This window comes from Lytechinus variegatus, chromosome 1, assembly GCF_018143015.1.
Source record: "Lytechinus variegatus isolate NC3 chromosome 1, Lvar_3.0, whole genome shotgun sequence".
NCBI classification, from domain to species: Eukaryota; Metazoa; Echinodermata; class Echinoidea; order Temnopleuroida; family Toxopneustidae; genus Lytechinus; species Lytechinus variegatus.
The window spans coordinates 73,094,237-73,113,430 of NC_054740.1; the positions used below are offsets into that span (position 1 = coordinate 73,094,237).

Sequence of the window (19,194 nt, forward strand, 5' to 3'; positions counted from 1 at the left end):
ATTTATTTAGGTCTACAATCATTACATCAATCGTATTTTTTTTCTGGTCATGTTGATCATGATGTTGGGGTAGGGGACCTTAAAGAAATCTATGAATATGTGTTTATATCGCGCGAGAGATTATGTGGTAATCCATGTTTCGGACGGGGAGGAGGCAATGTTCGGGCCTCTCCGCGTGCCAAATTATAATTCAGGCTTTTGCCCCAAAAGAAATGATTTTTCACAATGATTTTTATAATGTTTTTTATGCTAATTCTAATGGTTTTTATAGTGCTTGCCAATAATAAAAAAAAACATATTTGGATTTCAATTTTTTTTTCAAATTTGCACAATCCAGCCCTCATGACTTGGGCCGATGCCAATATGTTCATGAGTGGAGGGGGGGGGGGGGGTCGACGCCTCTTATAAGAGAGATACTAAGCGTATTCTTTTGGGATAATATACCCCTTATGACTTCTAATAAGTTAACATAATAGCTTATAATTTTCGCTGTTCCTTAGTATACTTTGTCATCCCTGCTGGCATGATTTGACTCTTAAACAATTCTTTATTATGCAAATTAGCCATTTAATTATTGTGGGTGTAATCAAAGCTATTTCTCATTATATTTTACCTCCTCGTCCTCTCAACAAGTAATCCAATCTCGTTATACGGGTAGTTTATTAACAACGTTAACTCGAGAAGCTAATGTATGATTTGCAGAGTTGTTCGTTAATAAACGAGTGAAGGTTATATACAATGTATTTGTCCCCAGCACGTAGGCCTACGAACATTATACATTTTGCAATGAGTATGTGTAGCTGTCATTAATATGATCGATATCTTGATATATTTATCGAATGTCCAAATTTCATCAGAATTAAGGATGCAGTGAAATGTGAACTTTCATACGATTTATCTCACTTGGTGTGTTCCCGAATAAAAGCTGGTAGATCGACTTCTTCCAAATGATAGTTTGAGTTTCATGTTATGTGGCAGTTGTCATTATTGTGCGAGCATCTTTACTGGATATTATCAAAATTTTGAAAAGAAAAATACGTCGTGACAACCCCGCTTTCTACTGAGGAAGTTATAGGAATTATTGCAATGAAATAACTTTAAAGTTGGATTGAATGTTGTGAGGTGAGTTATACTTTGAATCAATAATGTTTTGTGTCCCGGTTTTTGTTTATTTTAATTGCACAGTAATAACAAAAACATAATCATATTTCATTGCCTATAACTATACTAAAATAACATTTTACATTATGTGTACTACAAAAAAAATGCATGGAAAATCATCTCAAGCACTGAATCACTTTAAGGCCAACCAATCGAATTAACTGACATCGATATTCTAGATAAAAAATAAAGAATTACATTGATTTGACATATGAAATAAAAATTCAATGTAGATTTCTTCAGATTTTGACAATCTATATAGTTTTATTTCTAAAAAAAATACAGCAATAATTAATGTATTAGTTGAAGAAACGTAGGAGAAGCAGGGGGTAGAGGAATAGTGGTATATATAGAAATAGTATTAGAAGCAGCAGTATATATAGTAGCGGTGGTAGTAGTATATTAGTAGTAGTGGTGGTGGTGGTAGGAGTAGTAGTGGTAGTAGTAGTAGCAGCAGCAGCAGCAGCAGTAGTAGTAGTAGTAGTAGTAGTAGTAGTAGTAGTAGTAGTAGTAGTAGTAGTAGAAGGAGGAGGAGGAGGAGGAGGAGGAGTAGTAGTAGTAGTAGTAGTAGAAGAAGTAGTAGTGGCAGTAGTAGTAGTAGTAGTAGTAGTAGTAGTAGTAGTAGTAGTAGTAGTGGTGGTGGTGGTGGTGGTGTAAGTAGTAGCCTAGTACAATACCACTACTACTATACTTCTACAAGTAGTAGTAGAAGTAGTAGTAGTAGAGGCAGTAGTAGTAGTAGTAGTAGTAGTAGTAGTAGTAGTAGTAGTAGTAGTAGTAGTAGTAGTAGAAGTAGTAGTAGTAGTAGTAGCAGTAGTAGTAGTAGAAGTAGTAGTAGTAGTAGTAGTAGTAGTAGAAGTAGTAGTAGTAGTAGTAGTAGTAGTAGTAGTAGTAGTAGAAGTAGTAGTAGTAGTAGTAGTAGAAGTGGTAGTAGTAGTAGTAGTAGTAGTAGTAGTAGTAGTAGTAGTAGTAGTAGTAGAAGTAGAAGTAGTAGTAGTAGAAGTAGTAGTAGTAGTAGTAGTAGTAGTAGTAGTAGTAGTAGTAGTAGTAGTAGTAGTAGTAGTAGTAGTAGTAGTAGTAGTAGTAGTAGTAGTAGTAGTAGTAGTAGTAGTAGTAGTAGTAGTAGTAGTAGTAGTGGTGGTGGTGGCGGTGGTGGTGGTGGTGGTGGTGGTGGTGGTAGTAGTAGTTGGGATCTTAGCTTCTTAATACGGGAATGGTGGTGACAGTTTATCTGACGCACAGACTTTCAATTGCGGATGTTCCCTTCATTTCCCGTGCTCTGAAATATTATGAGTTAGGTTTTGAATGATTTCATCACTGCTTGTGATCAATATATTAAATATATTATCGGACTTGTGGTTCTAGTCTGCCCTCATTTTGGAAACAAAATCCAGCTACAAGGGAGTAAGACCACTGATTTATGATGTGAGTATTATGGGTTCTTGTATGTTTGGTTATTGTTCACAGGAAATCTAAGGACAATGCCGCAGAAGAAGCGTTTACTCTCCCGAGGTCTATCTCGGCTGATTGGTGCTGAGGAGGCCGAGTTCCTCAACGCTGTCAGTCACGGTAACCTGGCTTACGTAAAGTCGACACTGGGTGTGGGCGGTGACGAAAATGGAGCTATCAAGGCATTGCTCCATCTCAAAGATACCAAAGACCGCACCGCCCTCGAGATCGCAACGGAGAACGAGCACTATGATATCGTGGTGTTCATCGTCGAGGTCCACGGCTGTTTCCTGGGTGTCAACGACATACACGAAAGTCTGATGCTTGCCATCTCTAAGGGATATCTTAACATTACTCAGGTAAATTCAACAACCTTGAGCCACCGGGCATGGTGGCTCAGCAGTAGAGCGTCCGCCTCATGAACGGGAGGTCGTGGGTTCGATCCTCGGCCGAGTCATACCAAAGATTTATAAAAATGAGACCTTCTGCCTTCTTGCTAGGCGCTCAGCATTTAGATTGGAGAAGGGTGATAATAACATGTTATGTTATGCAGGGCCCGCTGGTAGAGCAGTTTCCTAACTGAAGTGGCTACCCTGGGTAAATAAAACGTTATTGTTATTATATTATTATTATTAATATATGGCAATTTCAAATAGTTTTTTTTTAAGTAGGCCTACGTCAGCTGATATTGAAGAAAATAGATAATAAACATTGTATGTCATTGGAGAAGAATTGCCAAAAGAGGCCAAAGTAATGATCCTTTAGTAAATTTGGAGGAACTGAACAAAATAGCTTGGAAAAGGCTTAACACACTATTCACAATCGTTATGCATGCAGCATTTAGGAGAGTTTATGGTTGTCCATAGTAAGTCGTTTGTCTTTCTTACTTTTAAATCATATTCTGGATATATTTTTTTTGCATTTAAGTAGATATCAAAGAATAGAAACAATGGGGATTGGATGACGTCATTAAAAAATAAAGAAAAAATATACAAAAGGTTAAGGTACTGTTCCGACACTAATAATCGTGTAAATACCACCGTCAGATTTTGAATCAGATATACTGACCCTTTAGGTACTCCACATTGTTTTCGTCCATTATTCGAATCTGATATTAATCGACACGAAACATTATTTACAGTTTATGATAGTGAAATTAGAGGGGAAAATGTGCAAGGTAAATATTGGAAAGAAGATATGTTGAAAATCTTTTTGATTATCCCGGTCTTTACCGTATGTGAATGACGAAATTTTTTCTACTGCTACAAGGAAACAAATTCTTATTCGCTCCCGTCGCTCGATCCTAAAATCTAAGAAAAGGTAAATTTTAACATTACTATTAAGTAAAATATATATTCTCGCCAATGTCTCTTGCTCATAAAATCTAATAAAGGGTAGTTTTAGAGAGTCAATATTTCAATAAGTAATAAGTCAGATATCAATCAAAATAGAGTCACGTATTTGTGGCTAGGTCACTTATGGGTGACGATGATCACATCATACGTGTCATGCGATCGACATTAGTGATCCTTTACCAAGCTTTAGATGAAATTTAAGTGTCAATTGTTCTATTCTTTGCAGGTGTTGTTGGATCATCCTTGTTTCGATGAGAAGAAAAATCGCGCGATGCAAACATTAGGTCGTCACGAGACCTTCTACGATCGTAACTACCATTCTAAGTTTGCACGTGATGTCACACCTGTCATGATGGCCTCCATGTACAATGAGGTTGATATCCTTCGCCTCCTTCTTGAACGAGGTAAACAACTTTAAATGTTTAAAGGTTGTAATGACGATTATTGTTGGGTAGTTATACAAAAATAAGTGGAATACACGATACAATTTAAAAGCAAAAGAAATTTCATCGAAGGGGGGGGGGCTGACAGTGTAAAGACATTCTCTGAAATTATGGAACATTTCTAAAGTATAATAAAAAAAATATCTTGTAAGCTAACTGTGATTACTATATTATCATTGTTACTTTTGTTATCACTTTTCCGGGGTTGCCGCCTCTTGTCAACACCACTTTACTTTGCATGTTTATACTCTGTGAGGATCAAGATATCATTTCTCGTAAGGTGTGGTTAAACAAACTTTTACATGTTTTGAGAAAATGATTGCCCGTACTTGATTGATTTTATTTCGAACTTTTCCAAATCAAATATTTTCCAAGTATTTTAGGCAAATTATGGTTTATACATATTTTTTTCAGGTGACGATGTTGTCAAGCCCCACCATCCTCTCTGCGGATGTACAACCTGTTTGAACCGGAAGGAGTTTGATCCTCTCATGCACTCCTTGTCAATCATCAATGCATACCGTGCACTATGTAGTGAAGCATACATCTCATTGACAAGTGAAGATCCCATCCTTACAGCTTTTCTCTTGAGCAAAGAACTCAACAACCTTTGTAAAACGGAAAAGGAGTTCAAGGTACGAGTTTCAAACAATATTCATAAGTCGGTTCAATGTTTTTATTTCCATGCAAATTGCATTGTAAAAAGTCATAAAATAAGTACAATATATTAGGAGATATAAATCAAATCACATCGAAAATATTTATATATGAATACAAAATAGAAGTTTCTTTCTTGGCAAAGACAGAGGTGCATATATCAATTTTCGTCGCCTTATAATAGTTTAACCCCAGTTTAACAAAATGTAAATGACATTTAGTAAAGTAATCAGCCTGTAACGTACATTCTCACAATGATGACAACTAAATACAAAATGAATCAAGATCGATTGTGGCTAGGGACCAATTGAATTCTGGATTTTAATGGATTCTTAAGATTAATTTGTAAATCCCGAAGTGTCAAAGAATACGATTCGTAATAGAGCTAGTGTTATTTCTCTGGACAAAAACCCAAATTGAGAGGGCATGCGTTATAGCTAGGCCTATAAGTCTACCAGAAGAAAACCTATAAAAAAATATATTGAAAAGTATACGCCAAGACATTTTGGGGATCTTGCCTCTCAAATCCATCAGAGAGGGAGGGAGAGAAAGAGAGAGAGGTATATGTATATATATATATATATATATATATATATATATATATATTTATGTATATATATACATATATATATATATATATATATATATATATATATATATATATATATATATATATATATATATATATATATATATATATATATATATATATATATATATATATAATTCAAAAAGAAATAAAGACTCCGTGATGAAAAGTATTTCACGAATTTTCGCCCATAGGGCTTTGTCAAGTGATTTATTGAAATCACTTGACCAAAATCCAAAATAGGATTAATGATTTTTAATCAAATTTGCACGTTTATTTTAACTTCTCATTCTTTCTTTTGAAAACGCTTCTTATATGAGCAATTCAAAAACATATTCAACGTGCTTGAAATGAAAAAAAAAAAGATATGGTGGACCGAAAGTAGAGACAATAACAGTTAAAGGAAGTCGGCCAGCCATTCGCTTTTGCCCGCACAAGTATTGTTTATTCTATTATTAATATTGTTATGCAAATTATGACAGAAGTCATAAAACAAATGATACAAACATAAATGATGTTTACATGGAATGGACAAACGAAAAGAACAGTCTTGTCGGGCCGGGGGGGGTGAAATCATCATAAATAACTATTGCTCGGGTGCATATCACTCCACAAGTATAGCACAGCATCATACAAAATGAAATATAAATGTTCATTAGCATAGATGCTTCTTAAAATTATGATAAAGGATATGAATTGATACAATGTATTGGCATTGTAGAGTTCAAGTTCTTTCACGACACTGATGAAAATACCAATAGACCAATAATTAAATGTATCTCCTCGATATCATTATTACACGACAGGATTTATTGGTATAGTACCAGCATAAAAAAATGATCTGAGTCATAGATTGTCATCGTTATGATTGCATAATGCATAATTGTTACAGAATATGAATAGGTACCAATTGTATTTTGAAGAGAAAGTACCCCTCTCTCCCATAATGATATGTTTGAAAAAAAACTCGAGTAATTAGATTGGTTTGGTTTTATATACCGTATAAAGATCACAACAAAATATTAAGATTTATATTATAAACACTTAAAAGACACTCTATTCAGGGTGATCCATCCTAAATAATGAACTCTGTGTTCGACTCGCCAAATGGATATATTGCACTCGGTCCTGCGGACCTCGGTGCAGTATATCCATTGGCTCTTCTCGCACATCGTTCATTACTTGGCCCTGCATGCACGGGCTTACGAGCATCATTTGTATAATATTTCCACTCTTTTGTTTCTGCTCTCAATTCACTCAGAATGAGTACAAGGAGCTGATCAAGAAATGCAAGACGTTTGCCTCGAATTTACTCGATATGTGTCAGAATACAGAAGAAGTTAAAACCATCTTGAAACAGACGGCCATTTCAGAAACCGAGGTTAGGGATCCGCAAATTGGTCATCCTCCACGTGCACTTGGAGGCAAAGTCGAAAATGAAAAGGAAGACGAGAACGCCCTCCCACGGTTGGAAATGGCCATCGAATATCATCAGAAACAGGTATGTGAACAGAACTTGTCACAAATGAAACATGCATCCGCGAAAAAAAAACACATTCCAGTTATTCCTATAATAATGATTCCGTATGTTGGCTAGTTAGGGGTTGGTTTTGGAATCGTGTTACTAGACATGCTAGAAGTCAGCACATATCATTAAAGAGTAAAGCTACAAAGAATAATTATACCAGAATTGAAATTCTCCGTTTCTGATTTTCTGCATCCTTATTTTAAATTCCTTGTTCAACTTTGCACCCAACTTCAGTATCAGTGTTTTTGTTGTGCGAATTCATAAATTTGTATTTTATGTTGATGGGAAATGAATGTTTTTGTTCGAATTAAGATATAGGATAACAGGCCTTTATTTTTTTACTTCTCTATCTTGTAAAGCTTTATAAGAAACCGACATATGTTAATTTATTATGATGCATAAATCATTGACGTTTGCATAATTTCACTGATTCTGTTTTCTCTGATTACAAAATCCCCATCCTCTCTCCATTTTTCCTTCCCTATCTTTCTCACCTCTTCTTTCCTCTTTCCCTATCCCTTCCATTATCACGCCCTCCCTCTTTCTATATCTCTCTTTCCCCTTAATCCTATCACAGTTTGTAGCGCATCCCCACTGCCAGCATCATCTTGCCACGTTGTGGTACCAAGGTTTTCCTCAGATCAGACTGATGCAATCCTGGATGAGAGTATTTATCTTGCCCCTCTTCTTACCCCTCCTACCAATCGCCGTCATCATCTATCTCATCTACCCCAAAGGAAAGGTGATGTATCTTTTCTCTCCTCTATTATGATATCAATCCAGGATCCGTAACGCAATATCGTCCAATCAAACTTTCCGTTACATGCGCATTATGGTCATCATGCCCACCATCATCCAACCAGGATCGCCGTTTGATTTTTTTAATCAAACGACTGCAAATCTTTGAAATATTCTTTGAGTGTACCCTCCTCCCTTGTGCGATGGATGGTTCTCCGTATACTGTTAGTAATGTATAGGCCTACCTTTCACGATATTATAGGCGCCTCACATAATGTTATAGATGGTGAATGAAGAGGCTTTATTAGGAGGAAATTTTAATTTGTTAACAAATTTCGGCATTACTCCTATTTTGTTTGAGATCGCTATACTCGATGTGTAATGAAAATAATAAGTCAGAAAAATTTGGATATTGTTTTTTTCTGACATGTGATGTTCATTACAGATCGAGCATAGCAATCTTAAACAAATGGGAGTAATGCCGAAAATTTGTTAACAAATTAATGTTAAAGATCATTGCAACTAAACTGATACACTGTCCAGACGACACTCATTGAAGATGATTGATTAAAAATATATATTAGGAATTATTCTTGGTAGAAATACATGTAAATCCACTATAGTAAATAATGTGAATAGACTTCTTTAAAGCGAACATCCATATTTGGTTAGTGAACATGTTTACGCATTGAGGTGTGTTCATATCAACAGTAGATAGCACAGTGTCATGTCTAAAGACATTTCTTAGAAATGTACAACAGGAATACTATAATGACTAAAGTTAGTTAAATCACCGTTATGTATTGATATGTTTATATACGTTTTCGCGTATATTATTACTTTAATAACATGTTCATATCAGCAGTAGATAGAGAGCATGCAGTGTACTGTTTGATAAACTTTTTAAAAATACAACATGAGGCATAATATAACAAGTTACTGATATGGTAAACATCCGATTCGTCTTTGCCATCTCGTCTACTCATCAAACGATCTACCTTTATTTAGTCTTATGCCATTCCGTCCATCAACATTTCGTCTAACAGTCATTTGGTCCGATAACCATTTGGTCCAATATTGATTAATTGATTGGTGGTGATTTGTTACCTGACTGCTAAGAAAGCATGAATGCTTGTAAGCAAGAAACCAGAGGACCGACGGCTTAAGGTCCTCTCTGAAGGACCTAGTACTGAGGATTAATGCCTTACCAAAGGGCACTAGCGCACCAAGTGGGAATCGAACCCGGGTCACCGGAATACGAATCCCCCGCTCTACCGACTTAGCTATCGCGCCTCCTTCGCCTGGTCACCAGTTCGTGTATGACCACTTCGTCTCATAACCAGTTGGCCTAATATCCTTGTTTTTCATTCATTTCGTCCAATTAACAAAGTCCAATTAGACAAAATGGTATATGGACTTAATGGCTATTGGACCAACTGGGTATTAGACGAAATGGAAAGTGGACGAACTGATGGTAGACCAATGATAATAGGTGAATTGGTAATTGGACGAATTGGCATAAGACCAAATGGAGTGGAATAAACCAGTGATGTAATGACTTTTGATATATATATTTCAAGAAATGAATCGGTAGGGCCTATACTAGTACTCTGAACCCACCAACACACCGTGTGGATTCGCGAAATGAGAAACACGCGATAACATCATTAACATCATGCGTCCATTTACTCTATTTCTGTCATTTAGATTCGTAAGCAGGGTTTTCCATGAACCTGCACAGCAAAAACTGTGGTGCTAACCGGTGTACATAGAGGACCAAACCAGTTATTTTACACCGGTGTTAAATTGGTGGTGTTAGTTTTACACCTATAGGTGTTATTACAACACCTTTTGTTGTTACATTTACACTCTTTGGTGTTACGTTTATTCTCTAGGGTGCAATTTTAACACCTCATGGTGTGGTCCTCTATTAACACCAATTTGTGTCAGTTTTAACACCGCAGTTTTTACAGTATGGCCACGGAGGATTATCAATATTGTTACTGGGGGTGCTTTGATAATGCTCAGTAACAGTAGAATAATCCTCCGTGGACAGGGCCTTGTGTTTTCCTTCTGCTGTTAACCCCCCCCCCCCCCCCCCCCCACACACACTTTATCTATATTCAGTGAATATCATCATTATCATCATGCCACCTTATTTCCCCTTCTCCTTCATTCCATTTTTTTTTTGGGGGGGGGTTGCTACACCCCTCTCTATTCTCACCTATTCACAAGCTTACTCTTGCCATGCTTGCTCCCCTTTCTTGCTCCTCACCATCTTGCCCCCTTTTTTAATATATATATATTAAATTTGTCTCATTACATTCATCTTCTCATTCAATTTCTTGTTATACTGTTATTGCATGCATTTCTAAACATGATATATATTCTTTTCTTTAATGGTCACTGCATGTTATGTATTGATTTATTTTCTCTGTAATGTGTTTTTTTTATTGTAAACTCACGTCACATTGTTAGTCTTCGGACTTTTTGATGAGTATTGTTGAATAAAACCGAATTTAATTTGAATTTGAATACAGTTTGGTAATTTCATGCGGAGCCCAATTATCAAGTTCATTAACCAGTCGGTGATGTACATGGTGTTCCTTCTGCTTATGTTCATGGAGTCGGTAACGGAAGGTACATCCCGTCTTGATTTGGAAAACATTGAGGACGTACTCCTGGCATCGAATTCCTGCGCACCTTACATCGATGATATTGGTGTCCAACACGACATCAAGGCAAAGATACGGGACAGCGGCAGCGCCATCGAATTTTTCCTTTTCATCATGGTTCTGGGTAGGTGGTATCCAAGTTCTCATTTCATAAAGACCGACGGTAATGGTAACTTGCCATGAAGGTCATTATCATGTAAACCTTCATATTGATTGGCTGTAGAGCTCTGTTACCATGGTAGTTACCGTAATGACAAGACATTTAGGAAACAGGCTCCCAAGTCTGTCAGAACCATCAGTCCGCAAACGATTTTTTTTTCATACTGTACGAATCTGATCCAAATAAACATAGGTGAATCATAAAATAAGTGAAATAATACCGTTCATTGGTTTCAATCTATTGGTCATTTTATTTTTATCTAATTAATTTTCTATACACGTCTTTTCATATTCATGCATTTTTTAATCACTTTTATCAATTTTGGTCATAAATCAATCAATACCTTGATTACCAGTTGATCTATATTTGGTTAGCATGATTTTTATTTGCTGATATCTTATCAATTATCATATGCGACCAGGCCCGATGACTCAGTAGTTGGAGTGTCCACCTCGTGATCTGGAGGTCATATCCAAGTCGAGTCACACCAAAGAAAAATGAACTATCTATACCTTCTAACCAGGATCTCGATGTTATGTAGGGCTCGCTGGAAGAAATAGGTTAAGTGGCTATAACGCTATGAGTTGTCATTTTACAAAAGAAATGGCCTTCTGCGTACTAACCAGGCGTTCTGCTAAAGAATGAGTTAATGATATGATATATTAAAAATGTTTTAAATCATTTATCTTCGTTTGCAGGGTTGATTTGGCAGGAGGTGAAGCAGATATGGCGGGAAGGCCTCCATACCTACGTCAGTTCGATCTGGAACTGGATTGATTTAGCCATGTTGAACCTGCTCCTGAGTTCACTCGTAATCGTATTCATGTCGATGGTTTTTACCATGGAAGCCCAGCGATTCTTTTTAACTGATGGCAGTTGCGAGGCTCTGGCTAACGGCAGTCCTACGGCAGAGGGGCACTTTTATTTCCTCACTGGTGGTGAGTTGATTGTTATTCAAACTCATGAAGCTGTGAACCTTCTGATAAAAAAAGATTAAGTTGGGGAATGACAAGGCAGAATCCGCATACACAGGGAAGTGGGAATGGGCCACTCTGATGGGGATTCCTGAACTTTATAACAAAAAACCTAGTGTTCATACTAAATGTAATTTTTATCATTCCGTCGTTTGGATGCAATTATACAATATCATCAATATTTTCCTCCATTTGAATGTTGTATCAGCTTTTGGACTATAGGTCTCCATGCTGAGGTGATTTTTTTTGGACCAGCCCCCATACCACCCCGATAAAACTAGCAAGTATATGCCAAATTTAACAATCGTGTATTCTCTCCATCCATTAAACTAGGCACATACTAATGTGCCAATCAGGCCATGACGATGACGACAAACACAGCATCTGTAAGCAATTATACTTGGTATGTGTTCATGTTCAGATCGGACGGCATGGGAAAACAACGACCTCAACCTAATCGGGGAAGGGCTGTTCGCTATGGCCAATGTCCTGAGCTTCTCCCGACTCTCGTTCATCCTCCCAGCCAGCGAATTCCTTGGACCTCTCCAGATCTCTTTGGGAAGGATGATGGGGGATATCTCTCGATTCGCCGCAGTCTTCTTTGTGGTCTTCCTGGCCTTCTTCTGTGCCATGTGTAATCTGTATTGGTACTACCCAGACAACAGCTCGTTTGGATCGTAAGTATAATGACTATCGATCTTTTGGGTGATTTATATTCACTTGGTATACAAGCAGTACTTCTTGGATAGTCTAATATCACATGGGCTTCAATATCGATATCATAATGGTCTTTGTGATGTTTGGTCCATGTATACAACAGTTGTTCTAATTCACACTTATTTAATTTCCTTTCCTTTTTTCCTTGGTTGTGATTTTTTTTCTGTACGCCACTGCATGCGCATATATTACAATATAAATAGTCTCTATGCGTGTGCAAATAGAAGAAATGGAGACAAGAGAAGAGAGTGGAAAAGGTATAAGAGAGGAGAGGAAAATAGTATTAGCACTATTATTTTGAGTCGTGGATCTGTATTATACCTTCTGTTCATTAAGACATGAGGAAATCAAAACCACCGTCAAGGTCCCTTGCTTTCTCTTATAAAATTACCCTGGCGCCGCGGCCGCCGCCTCTTGATCATGATCCTACATAAAACAATATAAAGACAAAACAAATCATGTCAGGGATTTCTTTGGCATTTTGGGTGCTGATTAGCATAAATAGTTTTTATACATCTTGCTTTTGCAAGCATGAAAATGAAAGTGTTTTGAAAGTAGGCATTTCCTTTTTCTTTTGTATCTTCTAGTATAGTATTGTATTAAAATTCTGTGGTTTATTTCAAATTTGTCCAATTGCCAACCCGTCTACTATCATTTGGTCTACCATCAGTGCGCCCACTATCCACATGGTCTAATTGCCAATTCGTCCACTTACCCTTTCGTCTAATAGCTAGTTGGTCCAATAGCCATTTAGTCAATAAACCATTCGGTCTAATTGGACTTCGTGTTAATTGAGCAAAATGAATGAAAATAAATGTATATTAGACCAACTGGTTATGAGACGTAATGGTTATAGACGAAATGTTGATTAGACGAAGTGATGATGGGACCAAATTGTTGTTAGATGAGATGTTGATGGACGGAATGGCATTAGACTAAATTAAAGTAGACCATTTGGTGAGTGGACGAGTTGGCAGTAGACAAATTGGCAATTTACCCATTTTGTAACCTTTATAATACAATTAGGAACATTTGGTAAACCTGTTGACTACTAAATTTTGTCATCCAGTAGGTACCTGCAGGTCTGAGTTTAGTTATCGTTTTAAACAGCAGAGAAGCACTTCATTGATATTTTTCGTCTGATGGCATGTGTTGTCGGATCTGACAACTTCCTTGATTTCAATTAGATGAGAAGCACGTCCTGTTCCTATAATATAACTGTCGGCTAAAACGAGACTTGCCAGATACAATGTCCGACAAATTTTCCGAAAACGCCCCCCCCCCCCCCGTCAAGTTCGTTTCAGTGCAAACTTATTTAGTGCACTACGAGTGAGCTCACATTTCATCGTTATCTTGTCAATGCTTTGTTCAGAATGTCGAACGCCTTGACGACACTGGTGTGGGCTCTGTTTGGTCTCGGTGACACGTCTAATACTTCCTGCCCGGACGACTACCCCGACTGCGGACATGCATCTACCGAGGTGTTTGGGGTTCTACTGTATAGCTCCTACATGGGTATCATGGTCATCGTCATGCTCAACATGCTCATCGCTATGATGTCCACTTCCTTCGACGAGATCAATGTCAGTACAGTATTCTCACCCCGATCGCCCCCGGAGAAAATAAAATGATCAAAATAAACAATTATAGTAATGATAATAATAATAATGATAATGTTAATGATCATGATAATGATAATTATAACGATAATGATGATAGTAATAATAACAATAATAATGAAAAAGAAATTGGATTAGAGTTATGTATTTTTGGAACTGAAAATCAAAGCTCGTATAAAAGGCAAGTCCCTAAACTTAGTATCAATACATAACTAACAAAACTGTGAAATGATAAAATTCATTTTTTTTTGTGTGTGGTTATTTCTGAAAACTTGAATGATAGCTGTCCCCCCGGGCTATTTCCCTTCTCAATATTTTGTTTGTGTGCGTCTTTGCCCCCCCCCCACCCCTCTCTCTCTCTATCTGTTCACCTGTCTCTCTTTTTGTACTATAATTTATTATGCCTTACGACATTAAAAAAATTGTCCCCATCGTACCAAGTTGTTGTCACCTTCATGTAGCGCGTTATAATTTTCTTCAATGGTGTTTTACTGGTGGTGTCTCATACTATACAGTTTCATTGTTAACTAATTTCATGTCGTTTCATTTTGCCTCATAACGCACGTTACAGAACGATGAAGATGTGGAATGGAAGTTTTCTCGTTCTAAACTTTGGCTGTCCTATTTTGAGCGAGGGGCCACGTTACCCGTTCCATTCAATCTTATACCTTCACCAAAGACCATCATCAAGAATTTCATGTGGGCAAGCCATAAACTGATCAAAACGAACTCAAGCAAACGAATTGCATCTCACCGACCAATCTCTCAGGTAAACTACTGATTTAATTGTTTAATTTTAATTCTTTTGACGTCTTTTTCTTCTAAGAAGTTCATGAAATATATAAGACCCTTGATTCCCTTTTTAACTTATGATTTCATTTTTAAAATAATATGGAACCAATTTTAACGGCCACTTGATTATGAATGTCAGGTTACTTTTCTTCATTTCAAACTTATATATTGCAAAATGGATTTCATTTGAAAGATGCTAAAAAAATTCCTACAAAAAAAGCCCATGCTGCGTGTCTCCTCAGACGTCTTGGCTCATTACGCCTCATGGTGTTGGGTAATATTAATCACAATGGCGGATCTAGACTTTCTTTTGCCAAAAGGAGGGGGGGGGGTGACAAGGTGGTTTGACCCAATAACGATGAGCTGCATCATAATGTGTCCTACCCTCCCCCCCACGTAGATCAGCCTCTTACTTTTCTTCTTGCGCGACTGTCATAAAACAGGGAAGGTGTTGGAGTTTGATCCCATACACTTTTTTTTCATTATTTTAGGGAGCCCATGGGGATGGGGGGGGGGTTAAATCCCTCGATCCGACCCTGTATTAATTAATTCATTTATTTATTCATCAATTTAATTATATTTATTCATTCATTTTCTTATTTGTTTATTTATTCAATTTTATGTAAGAACAGGGTAGTCCTTTCAGTGCATTAAGGCCTGCTTTACAAAAGAGTCGTGTAGACGATATACAAAATAAATGAATCATGTACCATAAAGTCCCTTTCAAGCTTTACCCAATAACCACATGCAGTATCTTGTCTTTACATAGAGTAACTTGCGAAAAGCTGTGAGACGGAACGTAACGAGCCACGAGGATCTCATGAAGAAAGTAGTCAAGAGATACCTATTCAAGTTACAACGAGCACATGATACTGACGAAATCGACGAAGGTATATATATTTTTTTCCATTTGATTTCACGTTTAGTATGGGGTGGGGTGCTCATATCGGCTTTGGACAGCAGAGGCCTTAAAATTCAGGGCCATTCGATATCAAGGTCACATGGTTCTGGAATGACGACATGGACAAAATATCATTTTTCGCACAATACATCTCAAAATCGTACCCTGTGTTTTGGAGTTTTTTCCGGTATAAAAGATTTCCGTCACGCTTTGTAGTTTCCTCTCTTTTTTATTGTTGGGGATGGGGGGATGCTGCTCATGCCCATATGAATCTAACAAGTGAGACAATTAACTTCGCCCTTTTCAATAAACCTATTTTGTCCTTGTTTAGGTATATTTTCTTTTCATTGACATAAAGGTATACGATTGGGGATGAGCTAGTACATTCGAATGTTATATCGTCTCAAAGTTTTAATGATTGGTGTGTAATGTTCCTTTCATCATCACTCACTTTTCTCATCACAGCTTTACCAAAAATGTGTTATATAATATATATACATACATATATATATATATATATACATATATCCAAGAGGCTAAGGTATGGTAAGGTAAAAGAAAGTGCCTAAAGAAAAGTGCCGATTATTTGTATTTCTTCAAATCATTCAATTTTTTTAATGATTTCAGGAGAGCTCGAAGAAATCAAGAATGATATATCTAGCTTCCGGTTCGATGTACTAGAGGAGCTGGGTAATATCTCATCGAAGGTCGATTCCAAATTGTATGCAAACTCTAAAATGAACAACGTCAAACCGGCCCGGGAGAAGGGTGGACCCTCTATGGCGAAGATACCGGAAAACGGAGAAGATGCTGGAAAGATTGATGATGATTTTGAGAAAGTTGCCGATGAGATCACTCAGAAGATGGATGTCTTGTCAGAAATGATAATAGCAGTGAAATGCCAATTCTCCCAGATACTCGAGAAAGGGAAATTGGAACCGAGTGCTCAATGAAAGATACATTTGACTTGCGTGATTGCAGAGATGCTTTAAAACCAGAAATGATTTGAATCCTTCAATTGGCTCATGCCTTCAACCATCTCAATGACGTTGGCGCATGGACTGTAGCATTTTGCCATGCAGGATAGGGTCGAAGTCGTTCAATTTACACCGACATGTATACTGCAAAATAATGTTCAGTTTGATCTCAAGCCTGGTTTCGGGATGTGGTATACTGCCTATTGAAGAAGAAATATCAACGTAATTAATCGACGGTGCATAAAGCTTATCTATTACGGTTATTTTTTTACGACGCTAACAGTAACTCATCTATTTTCTACATTAAGGGAATGAAAGAGAAATTGGTGAAAGGTGTCCATATACTCACCACCAGGACTCATCGATATCACGTGGTTTCAATATAAGGTGTTAGTGTTTCTGAGAAAAGCTTGAAAAGGGTTGCCTTACCTATAGCGCGACAGCACGTCACTGAGTGAATTAATTTTAAATACCAGCATAGTTTGAAATCGAGTGTTGTGTTACAGCTAGACCGGCAAGAAGAACCGCAGGCTGACCAAAGCTGTAAAAGTCATTTCCAATGGCATAATCATTATCAGTCGGTTTGGAATCAATTTCGTAGATATGTAAGGCCTGGTCACACCGCCCGAGCGTTGTTGGAGCGGTCGTGGAGCGGAGAGAAAAAATCATCACCGCTCGCTACCGTTCACCATTTTCGATTTCGATTGTTTTTATTTTGTTTTCGATTTTTGTTTTTTATTTTTCCCCCAATTTTGTGAGCGAAATTCGACCCCCTCTCCCTACCGCTCCACGACCGCTCCAACTTTATGGAGCTTCATAATGCCTGTAAAGGCCTGGTCACACCGCCCGAGCGTTGTTAGAGCGGTCGTGGAGCGGTAGGGAGAGAGGGTCGAATTTCGCTCACAAAATTGGGGGGAAAATTGAAAACAAAATCGAAAAAAAAAAATGGTGAACGGTAGCGAGCGGTGATGATTTTTTTTCTCTCCGCTCCACGACCGCTCCAACAACGCTCGGCATGCTCGGGCGGTGTGACCAGGCCTTATGCTATGGAGCGACAACATTGGGTTATCGAGTGACGTCATACCCAATAGGTCTTGGTTGAAGCTGGTGTAAAAATTAAACACCAAATGTGGGTCACCACAACACTTGAACTCATTCATCATGTTACTGGTGTTAAGAATTCGCAGAATTAAATCATGCGCTCTGATTGCTTTGAATATAATATATCTTATCACCATATATTCATGAAATGAATACCATTTATATTTTCGTTTATATTTAGTATGTACTTTTACATTAAATGTAAGAACATTATTCATTATTTCATTTCTAATCAATATATAATTTATGGAAATTTCTACTCGCTATATTTGCAAGAAACTGCTCGAACAATGTAATATATCAATATCATATAGTCTGTGTTCAAACAAATGACAAGGAAGATAGGTCTACATCTTTTATTGCATTGTTTAAAATGGTAATGACATTATTGAAATAAAATTATTTTGTTATTTGAAAGTTTATTCAAGTATCGCTTATTGCATTTTATATTTTTTTATAGAGAGATTTTGTCCAATCCTACAGCTTCTGTGAATAAAAGATAAAAAAAGGTTTGTATAAACATTCCTCTAGGAATGTTATAAAATTTATTGATGATTTAAGGATTGCGTATATGTATCTTAATTCTACAGAATGAACTTTATGAAGTCGTTAAAACAAACATGAATTTATTCAAAGTACCATGGCCCTGGAAAGCGGGGTACTGGAGTGCTCCGCACCCCCAAGATTTTTCTCTGGGTACTGCGTGTATTATTCTTCATAGGCAGCACCCATGGAATTCTGGTAGGTGTTAAAAAATTGAAAAATTTAACCAAAGTGACCTATATTTTGTAGTGAAATCCTTTTCTTTTTTTTGTCAAATTTACATCAGCAACCTCAGTAAAAAAAAAAAATGTTCCCGGGCCCCTGTGAAATGGCTGTTATGAGGATTAAAATGCCTTTTCAAATAAAGCCTGTTTAATATTCACTGAAAGCTTAAAACGACTATAGACTTACTTGGCCATTTATATATGGAATCCATTCAAACTTGGTACCCACCTAGCCTATTATGAAATTTACCCGCATAAATAAGTTGTCGGACTCATTATATATATTTTCTTAATCCTTACCTATTTATATGAAAAACGTTCACAAAATTCAAATGCGTTTCATTTCTTGTTTAATATCAACAATGTCGACATGTAAATATGTTAGAAGTCAACTTTGTAAGATAAGGTATCTCACTATCTTGAAAGACCTTTTAAAAGTCAGCCTTGCCATGTCGATAATAACAACGTTATTGAGTCAATATGGAATGATAAAATATATCGCCATTACATTAACATTATAGGTAGACAACACTCTAAAGATTCCGTTGTTAACCCGTCCTATAAATGATAGATACGGTACAGCTTGCCAAA

At 37.0% G+C, this 19,194-nt stretch overlaps 1 protein-coding gene across 1 annotated transcript; it reads left to right on the top strand.

Annotated features, from left to right (window-relative positions):
* Nucleotides 1–725: 725 nt before the first annotated feature.
* LOC121422348 (short transient receptor potential channel 3-like) lies at nt 726–17,396 on the top strand. The gene is made up of 13 exons (XM_041617337.1): nt 726–1,122; nt 2,629–2,969; nt 4,192–4,369; nt 4,823–5,043; nt 6,916–7,155; nt 7,760–7,924; nt 10,461–10,719; nt 11,454–11,693; nt 12,151–12,406; nt 13,819–14,029; nt 14,637–14,834; nt 15,627–15,747; nt 16,386–17,396. Exons 2-13 carry the CDS (start codon nt 2,643–2,645, stop codon nt 16,709–16,711), a joined length of 2,742 nt encoding a protein of 913 aa, XP_041473271.1. The 5' UTR covers nt 726–1,122; nt 2,629–2,642; the 3' UTR covers nt 16,712–17,396.
* The last annotated feature ends 1,798 nt before the right edge of the window (nt 17,397–19,194 follow it).